This window comes from Amaranthus tricolor, chromosome 14, assembly GCF_026212465.1.
Source record: "Amaranthus tricolor cultivar Red isolate AtriRed21 chromosome 14, ASM2621246v1, whole genome shotgun sequence".
NCBI classification, from domain to species: Eukaryota; Viridiplantae; Streptophyta; class Magnoliopsida; order Caryophyllales; family Amaranthaceae; genus Amaranthus; species Amaranthus tricolor.
The window spans coordinates 4,806,379-4,826,822 of record NC_080060.1 but is presented as its reverse complement, the minus strand read 5'-3'; the positions used below and the strand labels follow the sequence as shown (position 1 = coordinate 4,826,822).

General features: G+C 30.6%; 2 protein-coding genes across 3 annotated transcripts; both read left to right on the top strand.

Annotated features, from left to right (window-relative positions):
- The first annotated feature begins 4,893 nt into the window (after positions 1-4,893).
- LOC130800451 (uncharacterized) lies at positions 4,894-11,849 on the top strand. The gene is made up of 9 exons (XM_057663980.1): positions 4,894-5,140; positions 7,351-7,524; positions 8,015-8,399; positions 8,515-8,789; positions 8,966-9,034; positions 9,164-9,220; positions 10,215-10,267; positions 10,346-10,421; positions 10,576-11,849. Exons 1-9 carry the CDS (start codon positions 5,097-5,099, stop codon positions 11,453-11,455), a joined length of 2,013 nt encoding a protein of 670 aa, XP_057519963.1. The 5' UTR covers positions 4,894-5,096; the 3' UTR covers positions 11,456-11,849.
- A 964-nt stretch (positions 11,850-12,813) lies between these two features.
- LOC130800450 (probable glutathione S-transferase) lies at positions 12,814-14,855 on the top strand. Of its 2 annotated transcripts, none has more exons than XM_057663978.1 (2): positions 12,814-13,499; positions 14,439-14,855. In XM_057663978.1, the coding sequence occupies exons 1-2, from the start codon at positions 13,164-13,166 to the stop codon at positions 14,781-14,783; spliced, it is 681 nt and encodes a 226-aa protein (XP_057519961.1). In that variant the 5' UTR covers positions 12,814-13,163; the 3' UTR covers positions 14,784-14,855. The 2 variants fall into 2 exon arrangements, with proteins under 2 accessions (XP_057519961.1, XP_057519962.1); XM_057663979.1 differs by having other exon boundaries at positions 12,970-13,409.
- Positions 14,856-20,444: the final 5,589 nt, after the last annotated feature.

Genomic DNA, 20,444 nt, shown 5'->3' with positions numbered 1-20,444 from the left:
TTTACTTGCATTGAACACCCTTGCCATTAGTCTTGGGTGTTTACTAGGGATAAAGTTGTAAACTTTAGGCCCTTGTGTGTTGGTTTTATCACCCTAAACTTCTTTACTTTCCATTTAGATTTGGTACTAACTCTTAAATCTCTAGTACATGTCATAAAAAGGGTTGTTCTTGTTGATCATTTTACTTTTTAGTTTTGAGATTATTTTATGAATCTAAGATTTTAAAACTACTTTATTATCTTTCTGTTTATATTTGAAAATTCATTTTTTTTAATCACAAATTCTCTAAAGAGATGGCGTCGCTGAGAAATGTGTCCCTTCGAGTCTGTTTAATATTTTATTAAAAAAAAAATTTTAACTTAAAAACATACACGTATTTCTTAGCCTATTAAACCTACTGAAGTTGACATGTAAACCTATTAAAGTTAGTATTTTAATCTATTAGAATTGGTGTTTTAACCTATTAAATTTAATATTTTAATTTATTGAAATTGGTGTTTTAACTTATTTAAAATATGAATACGTTAAAAATTAAAATTTATACGTTTACATCAAGAAGTCTGTCAGATTCTGAGTTATACCAATATGTCTAAGGTACATGACACAATATCTACGGATCATTCCAAGATAATGTTATGCAAGCACCAAGAGCCTAGGTCTACTAATCTATATAGAGCAGGAATGCTTCGCGATGCCGCAGAACCAAAAACGTGCCCAGGGTTGCGATATGCGGTTCATTAATGACTCCCGAGTATAATGATATGATCATCAACCCAATGATTGTTAAATTCAGTATGAATTCAATCTACAATTTAATATAACTTTATTACTTTCTTCTTAATACTTGTCATTAAGGAGATGATTAAACGAGTAGAATTTCAGGTTTAACAAGATTTATAACTATTGAGAAAAATTTAATGTGATAATCTTGAATTTTCAGCTTTCATGTAGTAGACAAATCTTTATTTTAATTCACATGGCGACTTTGACCTTTTAATTTTTCCACGTTGTAGACAAAAGGAAAGTTTTGTTTATTAATTTTACGCTATTTTTATTCAACAAAATGACATTTTTTAAAACACAAACGTCGTGATCATCTTAATTGACTATATATTTCGAAATCAGTCGATATAAATACTTAACTCTAACAAAAAATTTAATATTTTTTCTACTATATGTAAATTTAATGGCATGGTGCCCAATGAGAGCTCTTACTTGTGCTAACAATAATCTTACAATTTGTTGGGATATCATTTCCAAAAAGTATTCAATCTGTGTGAGACATGAATCATGACTTTGTATAGAAGACTTCAATTGTTTTATCTATCATGTTTGATAAGGCTGGGAGTTATCCTGTTTTGGAATGGATACAATTAAGTAAATATAATTTGTCTTGTATTAGGATTTAGTATATGATTAGTACTGATTAAGGGTTTATTATTGCTATCTAGTCTTCAACCAGGGGCGAAGCCCTAGCCCCCTTGTTGAAAGTACGGTCTTTTATATTTTTAGCTCTGCTCTCCCTTACTTATATATGATATATAGTTTAAACAATGCAAAAAAATAACAAAAATTACCATAGCTAAATTGTTGAAGTAGTACATTTGTCACCTAAGATTAAGGGATTGAATTCTAATGTAAACAATTATTGTTTAATAAACTAATAAATTTATATTATAATGTGATTACTTTTTATCTTTCAGAATTTCACATTTATCCTTTTTAGTGTGTGTGTTTATAGTTTTGTTATCTTAATTGAATATTTACTAGACAAATAATAAAGTTAAAAACACTATATTTTTTTCAAAAGAGATATTTATAGAGAACCTTCAACATCATTTATTGAATATCATTTTTATTATGATTCAAGTTCATTGTAATCCATAGGATTTTAAAAAATTTTATAATTTAACTAATTTTTATATACTAAATAATTTGCTAGCATATTCACTATTTGGTGCCTCCTAATGTTAAATCCTGGCTTCACCCCTGTGACTTCAACTAAGCTCACCATCAAATAACTGTGATGATTAACATTGGCTTAGAAGATGTCTCTAAGACCATCTCCAATGCTTAAGTCAGTAAATACATGAAGAAAGTATCAATATTGCTCAACTTCAAGTGCATGATAACACTTAGCTTTGATAAACAATTAAGGTTTGTTTGTGACGTGAGGCTTTTGAGAGTAGATCTTCAATAAATGCAATATGAATTAATGCTAGATCTCAAATGACGATGTGTAAATAACGGCAGTGTAGTTGAGGTCTATGACGAGTCTCCAAATCTCAAAATGGTTAATATTTGTAAGTATTTACTCCTCATCACGATGAGGAGTACATAGCAGCATTTTAGTTGTGACCCGAGGCATTTTAAAATTGTCAATATTTTCGACCAAGTTAGACTTGTTTAATCGTAAAATAGTCAGTATTTTTAAGGAAATACATTATTACAATTTTCTTTATATATACTTTACAAATGTTACATTAATATTACAAGAAAAAATAAATTAATATGACATTAACATAATAACTAAAGAGTAAAAAAAAGGAATACTCTCACTAAATATACATATATACTAAGTTGCATTCGTATTTAGGGTCATCTCAAATAAAATAGAGGCTCTATACAAAATATTTAAGTAGTATTATTAATATAAATTTTTTACAATTTTTAATTATGCACAATCAGAATTGTCCGGGGTTGAAATATTGTCTTGACGAATATTGAAAATGTAAATGGGTTGTTAATATTAAAGAGGAGGGAGTGAAAATAATCTTTAAAATATTATCTCAAAATAAAATAAATTAAATTAAAATAAAAGTAACTTGCAAATAAAAATACACAACACTATTATTTGTAGGTCTTAGGAATTGTCAACCTAGCTCAAACTTCACTATATTACCAGTTTACCACTAAGTCAACTTTAAATTCATCTATCTATTTGCATACTAATGTTACGGCCGGTCTTAGACGAGACTGTCTCATAATGAGGCGGCCCATCTTCCTCTCTTGCTCAATTCCATTTCCAGTATAGTAAAAAGAAAAAGAAAAAATATAATAATTGTCATATTTGAAAGCCCTATTCATGGAAATGATTTTAAAACCGCCAAAAATTCAAGCTTGACATTTAGGAAAGAAAATAAAAAAGATTTGCACATTTAATTCTTCACAAAACTCTGTAAATCTTCAAGAAACGATCAAGAAAATTGACATTTCATCTTTAAAACTCCAAAAATCTCTCTAATGGAGGATTTAATAAATGAATTCGACATGGAAATGACTTTGCAGACCTTACAGAGATGCAAAAGAGGATTTAATGTCAATTTATATATCACAATCTTAATTCTAACATATTCAATTTAAACTTAATGCGTTGCAATAACTCTATTCAATCTGAATATTCAATTTCACGACTATATTACAATTTTTTAAGGTTTTATGTTTTTGTCTTCTTCTTCCTCCAATCCAATTCTCTTTGTAAGCAATCTTCAATCATAAATTATTTTAATTATGTTTTGAATTAATTTCTTATATTTGATTCTTGAAAAATCAGAATCAATAATCATAAAAAGCTATAAGGTTGAATTATTTAAAGGGTTTTGAAGAGGAAGAATAAAACCTTTTGAAAAATAACAAGAATCAAGAGGAAGAATCAGTAATCATAAGAGGAAGAAACAAAAAAGGTAAGAATCAAGAAGAGAAATAAAATGGAGAAGGAAAGAAGAGGAAATTTTAATTATGAAAGTCGGAAAAAAATGAGTGAATTGGAAAACGTTTTGATTAGTCAAATTTAGTTTTAAAAAAAATTGATTTGGGCCGGCCCATACTGAGGGTCTCATAATGAGACCGCCTTGTCCAAATTTTTGTATATTTTTTTTTGCAAATTAGATTTAATTTACGTTTGGGCTGGCCTAAAGAAATAGTCTCTCATAGAAACCGTTTCTCTCAATAATTTGTATTTATTTATTTTATCTTATTTATAATTACAAATTAAGGTCTCATGCGATAGAGAGGGTAAAAAATTTATGAAAAATTTAATGGCATTACTTATTTTGAATTATTTTTCAACAAAACAATGTTGAGGTGAGCTTAATTAGGAATGGGTCGGGTCCAATATGACTAAGTTACAAACTCATTGGTTTTTTGTGGACATAAACCCCAATCGAACTCTTAGGTTTGAAAATTTTTAATCCAAAATTATCAAGGTTGATAAATGGACCTGAGTCCACAATGAGTTCTTAATGAATCTTTATTTAATTGTACATATTTTATATTTTTTTTATATTTTATGTTAAATTAGATCTAAAATGTAATTATAAGTGGTATAAAAAAGTTTATAATATGTTTAAAATTAATTTTAGATTGTGTAATGAGTTAGATTTGGAAACAAGTCTCGAGCGAATCTAGGTAGAGGTGAGTAGGACTAGAGAACTTATTTGGGTCTGAAGACCATAAACTTAAATTCAATCCATTTATTTTTACAAACTCAAACTCAAACCTTGATTCATTAAATTTTCACAAATTCTTGTATGAGACGATTTCTTTGTGAAATGAGCCATGTACATATAATAAATTACTCAAATTAATACTTTTACAAATTATTAACATATAAATTTTATATTATAAAACCCCTTCAAAAGACGATTTCTCACAAAAAAAAATAGTTCTTAAATCTTATCAAATTAATTTAAGACCCTAAAATTTTGAGCGGAGAACAAAGTCTTGAGTATAATGACGAAACTAGCATACGTGGATTGGAAGTTGAGAATGACTGCGCAAGGGCGTGTTTAGAAGACGACACATCAAAATGAATGAAGAATAATAAAATGGCCACGTGTCCCAGATTAAATTCAGAAAATTAATTTAACTCAGCCGCTTGTTAAAATCTGTCGTGGCTTTTTTATTGCGTACGCTTAGAATCGGCGCTGTTTCTTCTTCCCCTTCTCTTTTACCGCCTTCTCTCTCTTTCAATCCTTTCTAGATTCCTGCAAGAATCTCCTAATTTTGGAATTTCTCTCTGGATTCTCATTTTTTAATCTTATTTCCTACTTCTGCTAGTTTTTTTTTTGGCATTTTTGGTTCTCATTTCTTCAGCGATGATGCAGCGATTCGTCGATAATGCCATTGCAATAAGTAAAGAGTAAGTCGTTATTCTATTCCTGATTGTAATTGTTTTAATTTTTGATTGCTTGTTTCGTTTTTGTTGTATTGCATGCATTAGGTTTTGTCGATTGTGCTTCATTTTAGTATATTGTGGATTCTGATTTTTATTAAAATTTTGTGCATTAAGTTCCGTTGTTGTGGATAATATAGAGATTGAATTATAAATTTATAAATTCCAGTGATATGATGAACTCTTTTGAATAAATGTATTAAAATGAGCTTCGGTTTTTGGTAACTATGAAGAAGCACTAGATTGTAACTATTTTGGCTTAGTTTGATGCTCATTTGTTGAGTTGATTCAAGGTAGTAGATAGTTTGTGGAAAGCGCATTGTTTATGGAATAGTTATCTGTGACTTTGTATTGGGTTGAAACTTGCTATAGTCCTTATTTGCAGAGGTTTAATCTAGTGAGGATTTATCAAAGTTTGTGCCAATCATGGAGTGCTGTCGTCGTATATGCTGTTTGCAAATCTAGATAAACACAATAAATATTAATTTCTTGCTTTGAAATGGTACTTAAATAATTATTATTCCAACATTAGCTTTGAAATGATACTTAAATACTACCTCTGTTTCTATAAAATTGGACAAAATACTTAGAAAAGGGGTGATTGAGATGAGTGGTTAGAGAAAGCTTGTGAAAAATTTAAAGAGAGTTAGTGTGACCGTTGAAAAAAATGGTGCAAACATTAATGATCTGTGTGACTATTTATTATATAACATTAATGAGACATTATAATCTATCAATTACTCATTTAGGATTGCTGAAACGCTAATGACATAAAATATATAAAAGTCTGATTGGACAATTTCTTTTTTCTGGGAAAAGGGATGTAGAGCTAGTGGAGATACAATTATGTACTTTTAGTAGTTGAACTTGATTGTTGCATGGTGGAAGTACCTTATGCACTATGTTCTGTGTGAATGATCTGATGAACTTCCTGCCATGGGCCCATGTGCCTACTCCTTTCTTTACACAACACCAGGTTGGGGTTGATTTGAGTTATATGTTACTTGTGTGTGATCTTGATCTTCTAAATAGGTGTACCAATGTTTATTGCCATCCAAGGCAGCCTGAAGGTACTGAAGTGCCTGGTATCTATGCATCATTGATGTTTTTCACTGTATATTAGATAGGTTTATAGTTAGTAGTCTCACTGAAGTGATTTTTGAGGATGTTTTGAGCTCTAAAACGTTTAGATAAGGTATACAAATTATTTATTATTATACTCCTCCCATTTCTCGACAAAAATCCCATTTAGTTCTACACACCATTTAATGTATTAACTCGATCTTAAATAGCTCTAATTGTGCATGATTAATATTATAAAAATTTAATTTTAAAAAATTTATGTTGATGAATAAAACAAGATCTCACTTGTCTATATTCATAACTTATAAATTATGAATAAAATACAAATTAAGGTTGATTGTTTAACCGACAAAAATCAAATGACTAGTATGAGGATAAATGAGCTTAGTCAAGTATTATGATGAATGGACACAGACATAAACCAAGTTCGAATTTTCTAGGTTTCTTGGTTCTAGATCAGGAGTAATAAGCTATGTTAAAAATTTGGAATAATTTTTCCAAAAGACAGTAGCAGACTTAAAATTGATCGGCATAAAGCGATTATCGGTATCATGCTATTCTTTAAGTATAAGTTGCCCCTTCCTATTGCTCAGAGAAGCTATGTTTTTCTGTTACTCTGTTGAGTTCTTTTGATTTTTTAGTTACTTAGTAGTCTGGGGACTGGGATGAAACATATGTGCAAATATATTTTAGTGAACAAAAGCTTGGCAATTTTTGTAATTGTCGAATTTCGGAATATGAATTTCTTCTCTTGCAATATTTGGTCTATTTGTGGTTCTAGTTCAAGGTTTTGAAAAGTTTGCAAGCAGTAGGTTACCATCTGGAGTGGGCAATCTTGTCTTTTCTTCCGGTCTGGTTAGCTGCTCTTGTGTAGTTTGCAGTTTAAATCAAGATTTATTTTCATTTTGTTCCAAGCTTCTTTGAAATGGATATCTTCATCACTAAGGCATTATATTAGCTCGTTTGGCTCACTGCCATTATTCAATGTGAATTTCTAGCAAGAGGCAGTTTAAAAAGGAACGCCTTGTGATGCCTCTTATGGTTAAGATGATAACGTGGCTTGCATTTTACTATTTTTGGTCACATATCTGCAGGTCAGTGAAGACAATCACCTTTGAATCCTTGAACAATATTTTTAGACTGATAAATGGTATCTCGGCTGTTCTGCTGGCTTTTTTGCCCGGGAAAGCGACCATTCTGGAAGGTCTTCATGGCTGGGAACTGAGACCTACATTTTGTGGACCTAGACTTCCACGATGGATGGGAAAGTAAGTATATTCTGGATTTAGGACTTGAAATATTTGGAATTAGCTGACTTGCGTTTAAGACCCTTCTTCAGTTAGGGGATCTATATGTTCCAAGCATGTCACCATTCTTGCTCAACTCATGTTATGCTATATCATTTTAAGTTATCTCTTGGAACTCCTTTTTTTTTTTTTTGTACCTCTACTTCAAAAAGTAAATCCAAGAAAGGAATTAATTATGATTATTAGCGTCACTGTGAAATGGAGTCAATTGCTTCAAGGATTTCTAATATAACTTGAGTCAAAAAAGTGGCAGTCTATGCAAAAAAAAGGTCGCAGTTTGGTTACAATATAGTGAATTGATGAAGCTTTTACTCATACTTTTGACGAGTATTTTGATTTTAGCTTATTTACTCATCACACATAGCATAAATTCCATTGTTATTATGGGTTTTGTAATTTGCCTTTGATACCGTATACTAGATTTGACTTTGACCTCTCTTCATGATGACAGTGGTGTTTCTTCTTTCAACCAGTTGATTCATAAGCTGTCTGTGGATTCTGATTGCTCAAGTGTGGATTACTCCTCTGGGGAAGATGATGATGGATATGAATCACCTGCATCGCCTAGATCTCGAAGTTCATATGCTTCGTGGGCAAGTACTGTGTGGGAGTATGATAAGCATCAGACAACATTTGAGTACATACTTTCATGGATTTTGTGTCCTTTTAAATTCTTGTTTGGGTTACCTATTCGGTTCTTTCATCTTTTATTCTTAAGAGGAAACTTATCCTCACAATCCCCGCACACTTCATATCTTCATTCGCCTAGAAAATTACCTAGTCTAAGGGATCATTTTGTTCACTGTGCAACTGATCGCAGAAGAGGAGTTATTGAGGTTTCTATTGTTAACTTCCTTTAACTAGTATCAACAGTTTACAACCTTTTATAACATAACTTGCTGACTGAAGATTTTTGGGGTAGTTTCCTCACTTGGCCTGCTTATTTCCCAGGATCTTCATCTAGCCACTGAAATCTGTATAGAAGCTGTTTTTGATGCCGTTCACAAGGCAGTGCATTTGATGCTCTCTCCATCAGAGGCTGTCAAAATTCTTTCTGAAGAGGTGTTTCCTCAATGGACTAAAAATGTTCATGTCAAAGAGTTGGTTGAAAATGTCTCTACATCTGTGCTTGGAGAAGATGAACCGGCTCATACTGAGAGGAAAATATCATTTCATCCTCTTAATACAGATGCAAGAACTTGTCAAGACGTCATCACAGAACTTGGGTAAGAGTGATTATAGCTTGCTTCTGTGGGAGTTATTAGTGTTTGTTTCTGGTATCCCATGTGTCATTGTTTGATAAAATTGTTTGTTAAACATTTGAAAATATTATTTATATCTAGCTGTACTTTTTTTACATACATTGAGGACATTTGAATTAATGCTTCCATGCACACCTTAGGTATCCCTATGAAGCGATCCACGTGGTTACGGAAGATGGGTATATTCTTCTTCTGGAAAGAATCCCAAGGTACAATTGAACAGTATTAGCTTCTTCAATCCCCAGCCCTCGGGAATTTGGGATTTTAGGTGATGGGGTGATGGCCAAATGGGTTGTGTGATTTACACCATTCTGATTGTTACCGTTTATTTCATCTAGGCATAATTCAAGGAAGGCGGTTTATTTGCAGCATGGAGTATTTGACTCTTCTATGGGGTAGCTATCTTTGCCCTTGCTTAGTTTTGACATTCTGATGTTAAGTTGATGCAGAGTTATGTAAGGTTATAAACTTGCCCATACTCATTACTGATTATGCAAGAATAAAACTGAACTTATATATGCTGAAACTGATTGTTCAATGAGAAATGCGATAAATGATTTTCTTTCTTTTTTCATTATGACAAGATTGTTAATATCCACATCTATGTTCTCTAATTTTTTAGGGTGCATACTGACAAATCAGATTAGTCACTGAAATTTCCCATTAACTGCTGCTGCTGCTCACCTGATATTGCAACAATGGACTTCATATCACAAATCATTTTCTATGGTGGTCTGTAAACATTTTTAACCAAGGCATGTCTATCCTTTTTTTTGTCGAATCCGATATTACCCAATTCCTGAATTGAGCTTTACAATCTGTTTCAATTTTAGATCATTCAGTGATGGATGTTTGTGTACATAGCACATTCATTGACCAAGCCAATTTATTGAACAAGCCAATCTTGTAAGAATACCTACGGAGTGAAGCTATTTATCTATCTTGTTCCTGAATCTGCAGAAAAGTTTTCATCAAGAAGAGACTTCTTGTTCTTTTTGACCTGCATTACTCTTCTTTAGTGAACAAGTAAAATTGGTCTTGGACAGTTATATTGCTTTTGTTCCCAAAATAATACTTCTATTAAATTGATATATACATGCACTTTTTGAATGAACTGCATTTCGCGCTTAAAAAAAGTTGAGTTCTAATTTATAGTGTTTCAATAGATTATAACCCAATTGAGATGGTTTGCAAACTAATCATGTTTGGATCAGTGGTGCATATTAGTTATACTTGGACTCTTGGACAGGCGCTCCATTTGCCTTTTGTTTCCATACTATATTTCTGTGACAATGCTATTTTTATATTTGGTTCATCCATGGCTTTACTAAATAAGCTTTTTTTTTTTTTTTTTGAATTCCTCTTTAATAAAATGTCTTTCCTTTGTAGTTGGGTGTCCAATGGAGTAGTGGGCTCTCCTGCTTTTGCAGCTTTTGATCAAGGTTTGCTCTTTTAAATTTTTTTCTACGATGCTTAATATTGGATTTTTATGCTTTCAAGGTGACTTTGATCTTGCACAGGCTATGATGTTTTCCTTGGGAACTTCCGGGGTCTGGTTTCAAGGGAACATGTCGACCGGAACATTTCTTCAAGACAGTGAGTTTTTCTGGTATTTGGTACCTTATCTTTTGAGTTTTGAGACTATTTGCACCAGGGGAATATGGATAACATTTTTCAAGGGAAAAGAGGAGTGTTGCATCAAGCTTCAGATCTAGAGGTGAAAAGTTTTAAGTCTGAATATCTGATGCAGGTATTGGCGGTACTCCATCAATGAACATGGGACTAAGGATATTCCTGCGATGATCGAGAAAATTCACAAGGTGAAAACCTCTGAATTGAAGTTATGTTACCCCGACTTGGATAAAGAAAATGGTGATCAGCAGCCGTATAATCTTTGTGCAATTTGCCACAGTTTAGGAGGGGCTGGCGTTCTTATGTATGCTATCACACGTCGAATTGAGGAGAAGCCTCATAGACTCTCAAGGCTCATATTACTATCACCAGCTGGTTTCCATGATGATTCAAACCTTGCGTTTACCCTAGTTGAGCATCTATTCCTTGCATTGGCCCCCATCTTGGTAAAAATAGTACCAGCTTTCTATATACCTACTCGATTTTTCCGTATGCTGTTGAATAAGTTGGCCCGTGACTTCCACAGCTACCCTGCTGTTGGTGGTTTGGTTCAGACTCTTATGAGTTACGTCGTTGGAGGAGACAGTTCTAACTGGATTGGGGTCTTAGGTTTACCCCACTACAACATGAATGACATGCCAGGAGTGTCATTCTATGTGGCTCTTCATTTAGCACAGATGAAACGATCTGGAAAGTTTAGGATGTTTGATTATGGGAACCCAGAAGCTAACATGCAGGTTTATGGCTCTACTGAACCACTGGATTTGGGGGAGTGGTTTGATCTTGTCGATGTTCCAGTCGATCTGGTTGGGGGTCGGAAGGATAAAATCATTCGTCCATCAATGGTCAGAAAGTATTATATTTTGATGAAAGAAGCTGGAGTGGAGGTATCATACAATGAATTCGAGTACGCTCATCTGGACTTCACGTTTTCTCACCGAGAAGAACTTTTAGCATATGTGATGTCGCGTTTGCGGCTGGTAAAATCTACTCTATGAAACAACTAGGTTGTTGAGATGGAGTTTGGAAGAAGGATTTCTATGATCACACTAATTTATGGTAGTTTAAACTCGACTCTTGATAGTACGTTTACGTCTTGAAAGGTGTCGACCGGTGTACAATGTACATAATCACAGTTATATCTGTACTATGTAGTGTTGCATTATAAGAGTAAGATTTAGGGAAGGTCCTTTTATTAGCCTTCCACTTCCCTGTCGTTTTATCTTAGTGGGAAGTGGAAAATGCATGTACAAGTATTAACATGTAGTTTCTAGCCTGTTTTGCTTTGGATACTAGAAAATCAGTGTAATGAAAGTTTATAACTTAAAACCTTTGTTGATAAAACTGTTTTTAACATCCAAGTCAATAGTAAAAAAAAGTACTTTATCATGTTTTTTTTGGAATTTGCTTCATTAATGATAAAAGTTCTTCATGTTAAATTTGTCCATGGAGCAATTTAGAGACTGACGTGAATATAAATGTAATTATAATCCATAAAAATGAATACTAGTTTTTTCAATATCAGGTTGGGTGTAAGTCGATGACTGATATACAAAGTAATCAGTTCTATATTAGATCAAAAACCAACATCGGCTCCAATTTAGTTCAATTAATTACGGATCACCATAACTTGAGATTAGATTTGACTTGTTATTGTCCCTATTCACTCTTATCATGATTTATGATTGGGTCAATTTGGATTACCAATTTTATTCATTTTTGGGCCGGATTGATTTTTAAGATTGTTAAGAAATCAACTTAACTACAAGGTTAAGCTAATAGTTGAGGTATCAAAAAATATTATATACTCCCTCACACGAGAGTGCATTGAGTTAGAAGTGTGGATGTGCACAGCCACCTCATATCCGGCACTAAATATTTTATTTATAATGAGTTATGACTGAGATTCGAATCCGTAATCTCTTATCAACATCTAATACCATGTGAAGAAATTAACTTAATTAAAAACTTAAGGGGAGGTATAAGAATTTATAACAAAGATGTACCTTTGACCAGCTCCTTCGCGACATGAATTGATTAGTTCAAACTGATGCAACGGAAGCAGTGACATCATCATACACTATTCTAATTAATATACTTGTCTGTTCCATTTTCACTCATTACGTTTTCTTTTAAGTGAAAAATTCTCATATTATAATATTATAATTAACAATAATTTATGAATTACATTTTAAAAATTTAACACTTTTTTAAGTTATATTTATAATATTTATTTCTTATAAATTATATAAATTACAGTCATTAAAATATTAAAATTTATAATATTTAGGCCAAATTATAAAATCTCATTCATTTTTGTGGTTAGAATTTTAAGTTAAATGGTCGAAATTCTGTAATTTGACCTAATCGTTAAAGACTTTAAAACTTTAGTGATTGTAATTCGCAAAAATTAAGCACTAAAGCTGTAATTCGTAAAAGTTTAAAATTTTAGACCAGAAATATTCTATAATTAATGATATAAATAAGTATTACCTAAGACTAAAATCCAATAAAGATTAGTCAAAGTGAAACTTCATGGCACAACACAAACGAGACACCTGCAGTGTTCATATTAGAAACTTTGAGGAAATGTCCTTAAAAAAATAATAGTCCCTTTGGTAATAATTATAAATTAGCTAGCTAATAATCAAAATTCATTGATAAAATCATAAAAATACCCAAAAGTGATCCAATTAAAGTGAAAAAATGTCATCAAAAGAAGAAGATCTAGTGCTATTAGATTATTGGGCAAGTCCATTTGTAGCAAGAGTCAAATTAGCATTAGAAGAGAAAGGTATCACTAACTATGAATGTCTCCATGAAGATCATATCATGGTTTCCAAAAGTTCTCTTCTTATGGAGATGAACCCGGTTCACAAGAAAGTCCCGGTCCTAATACATAATGGTAAACCGGTTTGTGAATCTTTACTAATAGTGGAGTATATCGATGAGGTATGGAAGCATAAGTCCCCATCTTTGATGCCCTTTCATCCTTATGATACTTCTCAAGCTCGGTTTTGGGCTTACACTTTTGATAAAAAGGTTTTTTTTTTTTTTAATTATTTTTCCTTTATTTATCTTTGATTTATGAAAATTTTTTAATTATTTTTCCTTTATTTATTTTTGATTTATGAAATTTTTTATAAGAATCAAATTTTATTCAGTTAGAATTTATTTCAATTAAAATAAACATAAATTTTTTTAGGTGAGATTCTATATAGCATGCTAGATTTGATTCTAGCTTATTGCTCTCCAATCAAATTATTTTTGTAAATTAGGATTAATTTGGAGAAAATTACTCTTTAGTCCTTTATGATAAGAATAATTTTCTGTTTCAATAAAAATTGGGAAAAAAGTAATATTTTATTAAGAGTCGAGGAAAATGCGTGATATGAATAAGAATTAAAGTGAAGAGTGTCATATTTGAAAATATAATTTTAGTAAGTTGTGAATGTTAAGGACGGACTAATAATTTGACACAGTAAAGAGTAAAATTTTAGGGCTTATACATATTCCGAAAAAATATGTCTTCGTTTTTGTTTTAAAATTAGTTTGCTCTTATTTAACCATCAATTAGATGAGAAATTTAGTTGGTATATTGGGTAATGTTTTACAAAGAAAAGTTATTAGCTAGAATTGACAAAAAAAAACAAAAATAAATAATAGAATAATTTTTGACAAAAAAAAATGTATTTTCAAATGCAAATTTTGACACTTTCTTTTAATGTCAATTTTTGCTACTCTTATATGTCATGTTTAAAATAACTAAATAAAAAAACTAATTAAATTATGTGTATTTCTTATTCATGTAAAGTTTTATATGAAGTTTACTATCAGAGTCAATTGCAAACATCTTTATTAATCATTAACAAGGGTAATATTGTATACATTCAACTGTTCCAACCTCCATTCCAATAAGTGGTAGCCACTTAATAACGTTAGAATTATTATCGATTGCTAATTTTATTGGTGATTATTCAGTTTCCGGAGGTTCTCACCAAGTTATGGACACAAAAAAGCGAAATTCAACAAAAAGAGAAGGATGATTTCTTGAACTTCCTTAAAATGGTGGAAGGAGAGCTTGGAGACAAGCCTTATTTTGGAGGAAATACTTTTGGATATTGTGATATTGCACTAATTTCTATTTATAGTTGGTTTTATACCTTTCAAAAGTTTACTAAATTAGACATACAATCTGAGTGCCCAAAACTTATTGCATGGGGTAAGAGATGTATGGAGAGAGATAGTGTCAAAAAAGTTGTTCTTGATGAGGTTCAAATCTATAATTATGCATTGGAGTTAAGGAAAAAGTATGGAATAGATTAAGAACTACCTAAGGAGCATAGAAAAATCAATAATGTACCAATGTTTTTTTTTTTTTTTTTTTTTTTTTTTTTTTTCTTGCACTATTTTTGTGAATTATTGGTTAAAAAATATGTATCTACCTACTTAATATCTAATCATTCAGTACTAGTATATATTGCATGTTAGTTTGTTCGTCTGCGCAGATTCATAGATAATTAAGTATGTCATCTAACTTTATAATACACCCATCGGGCTATATATTTGATTTTTCTATGTCATAATTAATAGAGATTATGTCTCCCTTTTAAAAATCTGTTGCCTAGGTGGATAAAAATTTAATCAATGAAGATTTTATATTATAAATTAGTAATTTGATTTTTATTTCTTCTTAAATTGTAAGGAACTTTAAAGAAGAAAATATTGAAACGTAATAATTATTTTGAACAAGAAATAAGCTTGTCAAATTTATTCCATGGATAGAAATTACATAAAGAGGAAAAGTTGCAAACATTTATCATTACAATTTACAATGAACTATGTATTCACAAAAATATCAAGCTAGCTAAACAAAATACAATAAAATTTGGATTGTATCTTTTGTTTGAACGAATTCTTCTTTTTCTTTTTCTTGGTGGAATAAATTATAGGAAAATTTGTAAATCATACTCATAACTATTACTCATTGATTCAAAATACTTCAAACTATTATTTAACTCTACATCTAAAATATTAGGATACTTAACCTTGAATACGATGTACATTATTTTCAATCAGCTTTTTTGTAGTATTTTGAGTCAATAGTAATAGTAAGGGTATTTCAAGGTTAAGTATATTAATACTTGAAAATATACATGATTAAATAATATAGTTAAAGGTATTTTAAATCAATGAGCAATAGTTGAGAATATTATTTACAAATTTTCCAAAATCATATCAACATGTAAGAAAGTTTGTTGATTCATTTGGATCTCCTTACATTCTTGCTACACTAAAAACCAAGACCAAGAATTAAAAAAAAAAAAAAAGGAAAAGAAAGAAACCAGAGCTTGTGAGAAGAAAGTAGACCAACCATCTACTTATCTAGCCCAACCCAATGATCAACATAAGAATTAAAAAGAAAAATAATCTTATCTTTCCAAATATAAAAGATCTTATAATTTGGAAATTATAATATCTTATTGTATCATAATAAAATTGTTGAATATACCTAACTCTCATTCATGTGTAGAAATAAAAGAAATGTTCATCTTCAAAAGACACCCAATTTATATGTATTGGTTTCTATTTCCTGCAAAAGAAAATCCGAAATTTAGGCGCATGGCAAAACTACTCTAGTCAAGCATGAACAACTATTATAAAATAAATAAAAGCAATAGAATACAATTTAACAAATTTTATTGATTCTTTTTTATCACCTTAAACTTTTGATGAACTAATTTAGAATGAAGATTAGGAAAAATTGAAGAAATAGGTGATGTTAAAGTTATACTGACTTGAGTGCATCATTAGGGTGTGCATTAAGGATGTGCGTTAAGAGTGTACATTAAAAATGCGAATTAAGAGTTTGTGTTAATGTATGAAAGTTATGAATGCAATGAAGGTGACCTTAAATGATGAATAATGAGGTGTATGATCGATGTTCTTAATGAGAAAGTGCAAAAGTCATATGATGTCCGATGTGCTACAATAGGGCATCAGGAGTGTGCCACTTGCTTTGTACAAGACAATAGTTCAGAAGCAAACAAAAGATCCAGAAGAGGAGTGCTCAAACAAGCTTAATAGCCGCTCGAACGAGCACCAACAAAGTGCAGACAGTGAATGAAGAATTAAGGTGCACGAACAAGTACACCTGGCACTCGAATGAGCACCTCACTGGCCTTAGATTTTGTCTTGGACTATTAGAACTTTATAGATGTTGGTATATTATTTACTTCATGGCTTTTAATATGTAACTCATTTAAGTTCCTAGTTCTTATAAATAGGAGGCATATATTATATGCTCATATAATCATCTAATTATTCTAACATTTAAGCCTAAACACATAGCCAAATTATTCTCTTCTATTCTATAGTGTAATTCTTTCATTGTAAGATTTCTTTAAGCTCCATTGTTATAATATAAATCAGGAAACCGCACACCACCACCAAAGACGTAGCCCAAGTTGGGTGTGTGCATGGAAAGTCAAGAAAAAAAGTGATGTCCCTAATAACTCAAAAAATACAAGTAAAATGCAAATTCTTGCTAATAGTAAGGCTTGATCCCTTACACCTTGTATGGAAGGTGACTTGCCTAATCAACTAAGCCAAGTTCATTTTTTACTCTTAATTACAGTATCATGAGATTTTTACTATTTTTTAAGTGTTATCACTTACCTACCAGGATTAGTCATTAGATCTGCCTCTACAGTTGTGAGAATAAAACAGTCCAACCATCTTTTCAGATAAATAAGGGGAGAATGAGGGAGGGAACAAGTATCAAGGCTTCAAAAACTAACTCTTATTCACATGTAAACTGAGAACAAAAATAATTCTATCTTTCTAAACACAAAAGCTTTCATAATAATTTTAAACATAAGTACATCATAAGATAAACAAAATTAAAAATATTAAATGTTATATCTTCAGCTCCAAAGAGTCTATTCTGGTGAATCACCGACTAAATACAAATATGTAATTGATACATAAATGTTTTCTTTTTCTTTTCTTCCTTGGATAAGTCATTATAGCATACCATGACAAATATGATTCAATGAATCAAGCTATTCAATTGCAGTTTTTCATAAGACCAAACAAGTCTTTATGGCAAATTGGTTGAACCCATGAAAAGTAAGCAATTAATGTTAGTTAATAATTACGGATAACTAAGCATAGATTGACAGTAATTAAACAAGAAATTGATCAATATGTGAAGCCTAGGGTCATTGAGCAATCCTCTATGTATTGTCACAACAATGAATTCATGAATTACAAAAATAAAATATAATTAGGGCAGAATTAATCTTAGATATACGTATAACTCATATCTAGAAATAAGCTTGGTTTATTTCTAAACCTACAAGTTTAATCATGAGGAGACTAACAATCTTTCTATGTTATTGTACGGACATATTATAACTATAATTATCTGGTTGTGGCTATAAATTATAACTTAACGTGCATCTTTTTACATGTAAAAAAAGAAAAATCATAAACCATTTAAAAACCCTAATATTTGTTCATCAAGTTACTCTACTATTTAACTTGAATTTCTCCTACTTCTTTAGGCTAAAATTAGCTAGACATGTATCGCTGCATGTATAAACAAGAATAATTTCAACAAAGCAAAGCACGATCATTCGAAGAAAATAAAGAACAAAACATGAAATAAAAATGCAAAATTAAAAGAAAACTTACTAATTAAAGGTGACAAATTCTTAAAAAAAATGTTAGGTTTACAAAGAGCCCTAATAGCTTATTTAGAGTAAACTACCAAATTACAAGTCCAAACATAAAAAATAGTGAAAGTAGCGCGATATTTTATCTATGAGATGAGGAAATTTGGCTAAGTTTGGAACTACATATATATATAGTCGATGATGTATCTGAAAATCCGACTGGGTAATGACCCGAACCCGATTAAATTCCCATTAAGCTATGACTTTGAAGATATGGTTGAGTGATGAGTGAAAACCTAACTGGGTAATATTTAACGCAACTTTGACGGCCCAAACACTAATACAGATTTTACCCTTACAAATTACTCCCTCCCATTTAACTTTTTACGGATTTTAAGGAGAATTAAAAGTGGGACTTTAAGGGTAGGAAAGAGGGTGATATTATGTGTTTTTTAATGTAAGGGAGGAAAATTAGTATGGGTAATGGAGGGTATAATTGAAAATAGGATAAAGTTATTAAGGACATAAAAGTCAAAAACCCATACCAAAAATAAAAATAGAACAATTAAGGTGACTTTACCATAAAAGAAAATGAGACACACGAAATAGGAGGTAGTATAATTCTTAGTTGACTATTCACTTTCCCATTAAAGCAGAATAGTAATTATCGGTAAGATTAATTTTGTTTTCAAAATTGATTCTTTCTATGCTTGATTGTCTTCTTCCTCAATATTCTTCTTATTAATTATCAAATGCCAAAACTAATTTTTCTTCTTTCAAGTAAGTAAATCATTTGAATTCCTTTTTTTTTTTGTAATCTCTTTAATATAATCTCCAAATCTCAATTTCAAAGAACATTACACTGTATTATTTGATTTGGAGTAAGGATTTTATTTTTGGGATTTGGTGGGTATAAGAATATTTACGCAAATAATGGCATAAAATTTTCATTTGGGATATCGGATATGGCTACATGATTGATGTATTATTGGGTTTTTAGCATTTGAAAATTTTAAAAGAAATTTTTATTTTCCATACTCTACTAAACAGTGATAATGATGCAGGGTAAACGTCATGGCAGAACCTTCAAATTTTTTCTCTCTCTTTAAATTGCTGTAGGTTTTGGCAAATGGGATTTGGGGAGAAAGGGGGTTTTATTTATTTATTTTTTTTATCTTTATCTGTAATTTTAATTTTAAATGCCTTTAATTAAATCCATTTCTTTTTATTATTATAGGTTTTCATTATAATTTTCCCTTGCAGATTTTGAGTTGTATTGAAATATGATTTACCATTATAATAAAATAATACAAATTATTGTATTAGACAGTCTTATCAAGAAACGCGACATGTATATTGGTTAAATAATACTCCCTCCTATTCATCTTAAATGTCTCATTTACTTTATGCACTCTATCCAATGCACTTATTAAATCCTTAATATATCGAGTTATGTATAATTAAAAATTATAAAAAGTTGATATTAATAATCTTTACATCAAAACGAATCAAATAAAATCCCACATGACTATGTTTTAACCTATAGATTAATAATAAAGTGCAATTTAAGAGTGATAAATGAATAGTGTCTCAAAAGTAAATGGGACACCTAAGGTGAATAGGAGGGAGTATGTCCTATATATCATGAAAATATAGACTTATTATTTAAGGTTGTTTCACCGAAAGACTGTCTCTTTTAAAAGTAACTCTAAAATAATAAAATTTTATTTATATTTGCTAATATTAAAATTATAAATTAATTTTTAAAGGCCCAATTTTAATATTAAAACAGGACCTCAAATATATTTAAGACGGCCCTAATCACAAATAATCCTTATGCAAGTGCAAATATTATGCAACAAAATTGATTCTAGCAGTGCAACTGCATGAAATTAAGAAAAAAAATCATTTATAACATGATTAATGACGACAACATGTTAGAAAGTTCTTTTTAAGTACAAAAGCAAACATATAGCCAATTAATCTAAAAATTGACATGCAAGTCAAAATTATATTAATTGGATAAACTTCATATGATACATCTTTCCTTACAACTCCTTACATTCGACAAGTAAATACAAAAATAGAATAGCCTTTCTCAATATTTTTACTTTCGATTTATTCTCAATTTCGTATTTGTTGTGATGGAACAATACCCTGAATGCATAAATTTGTGGGATTCATAGATTTGTGGGTTTCTATCTCTTTCAATAGTAATATATTTGTCTCCTTACAACATCTTGCACTATATATATGTGCAAGATCTTGAATGCTGAAACAATGTAATAGAAGCTAAGACAAACTGATA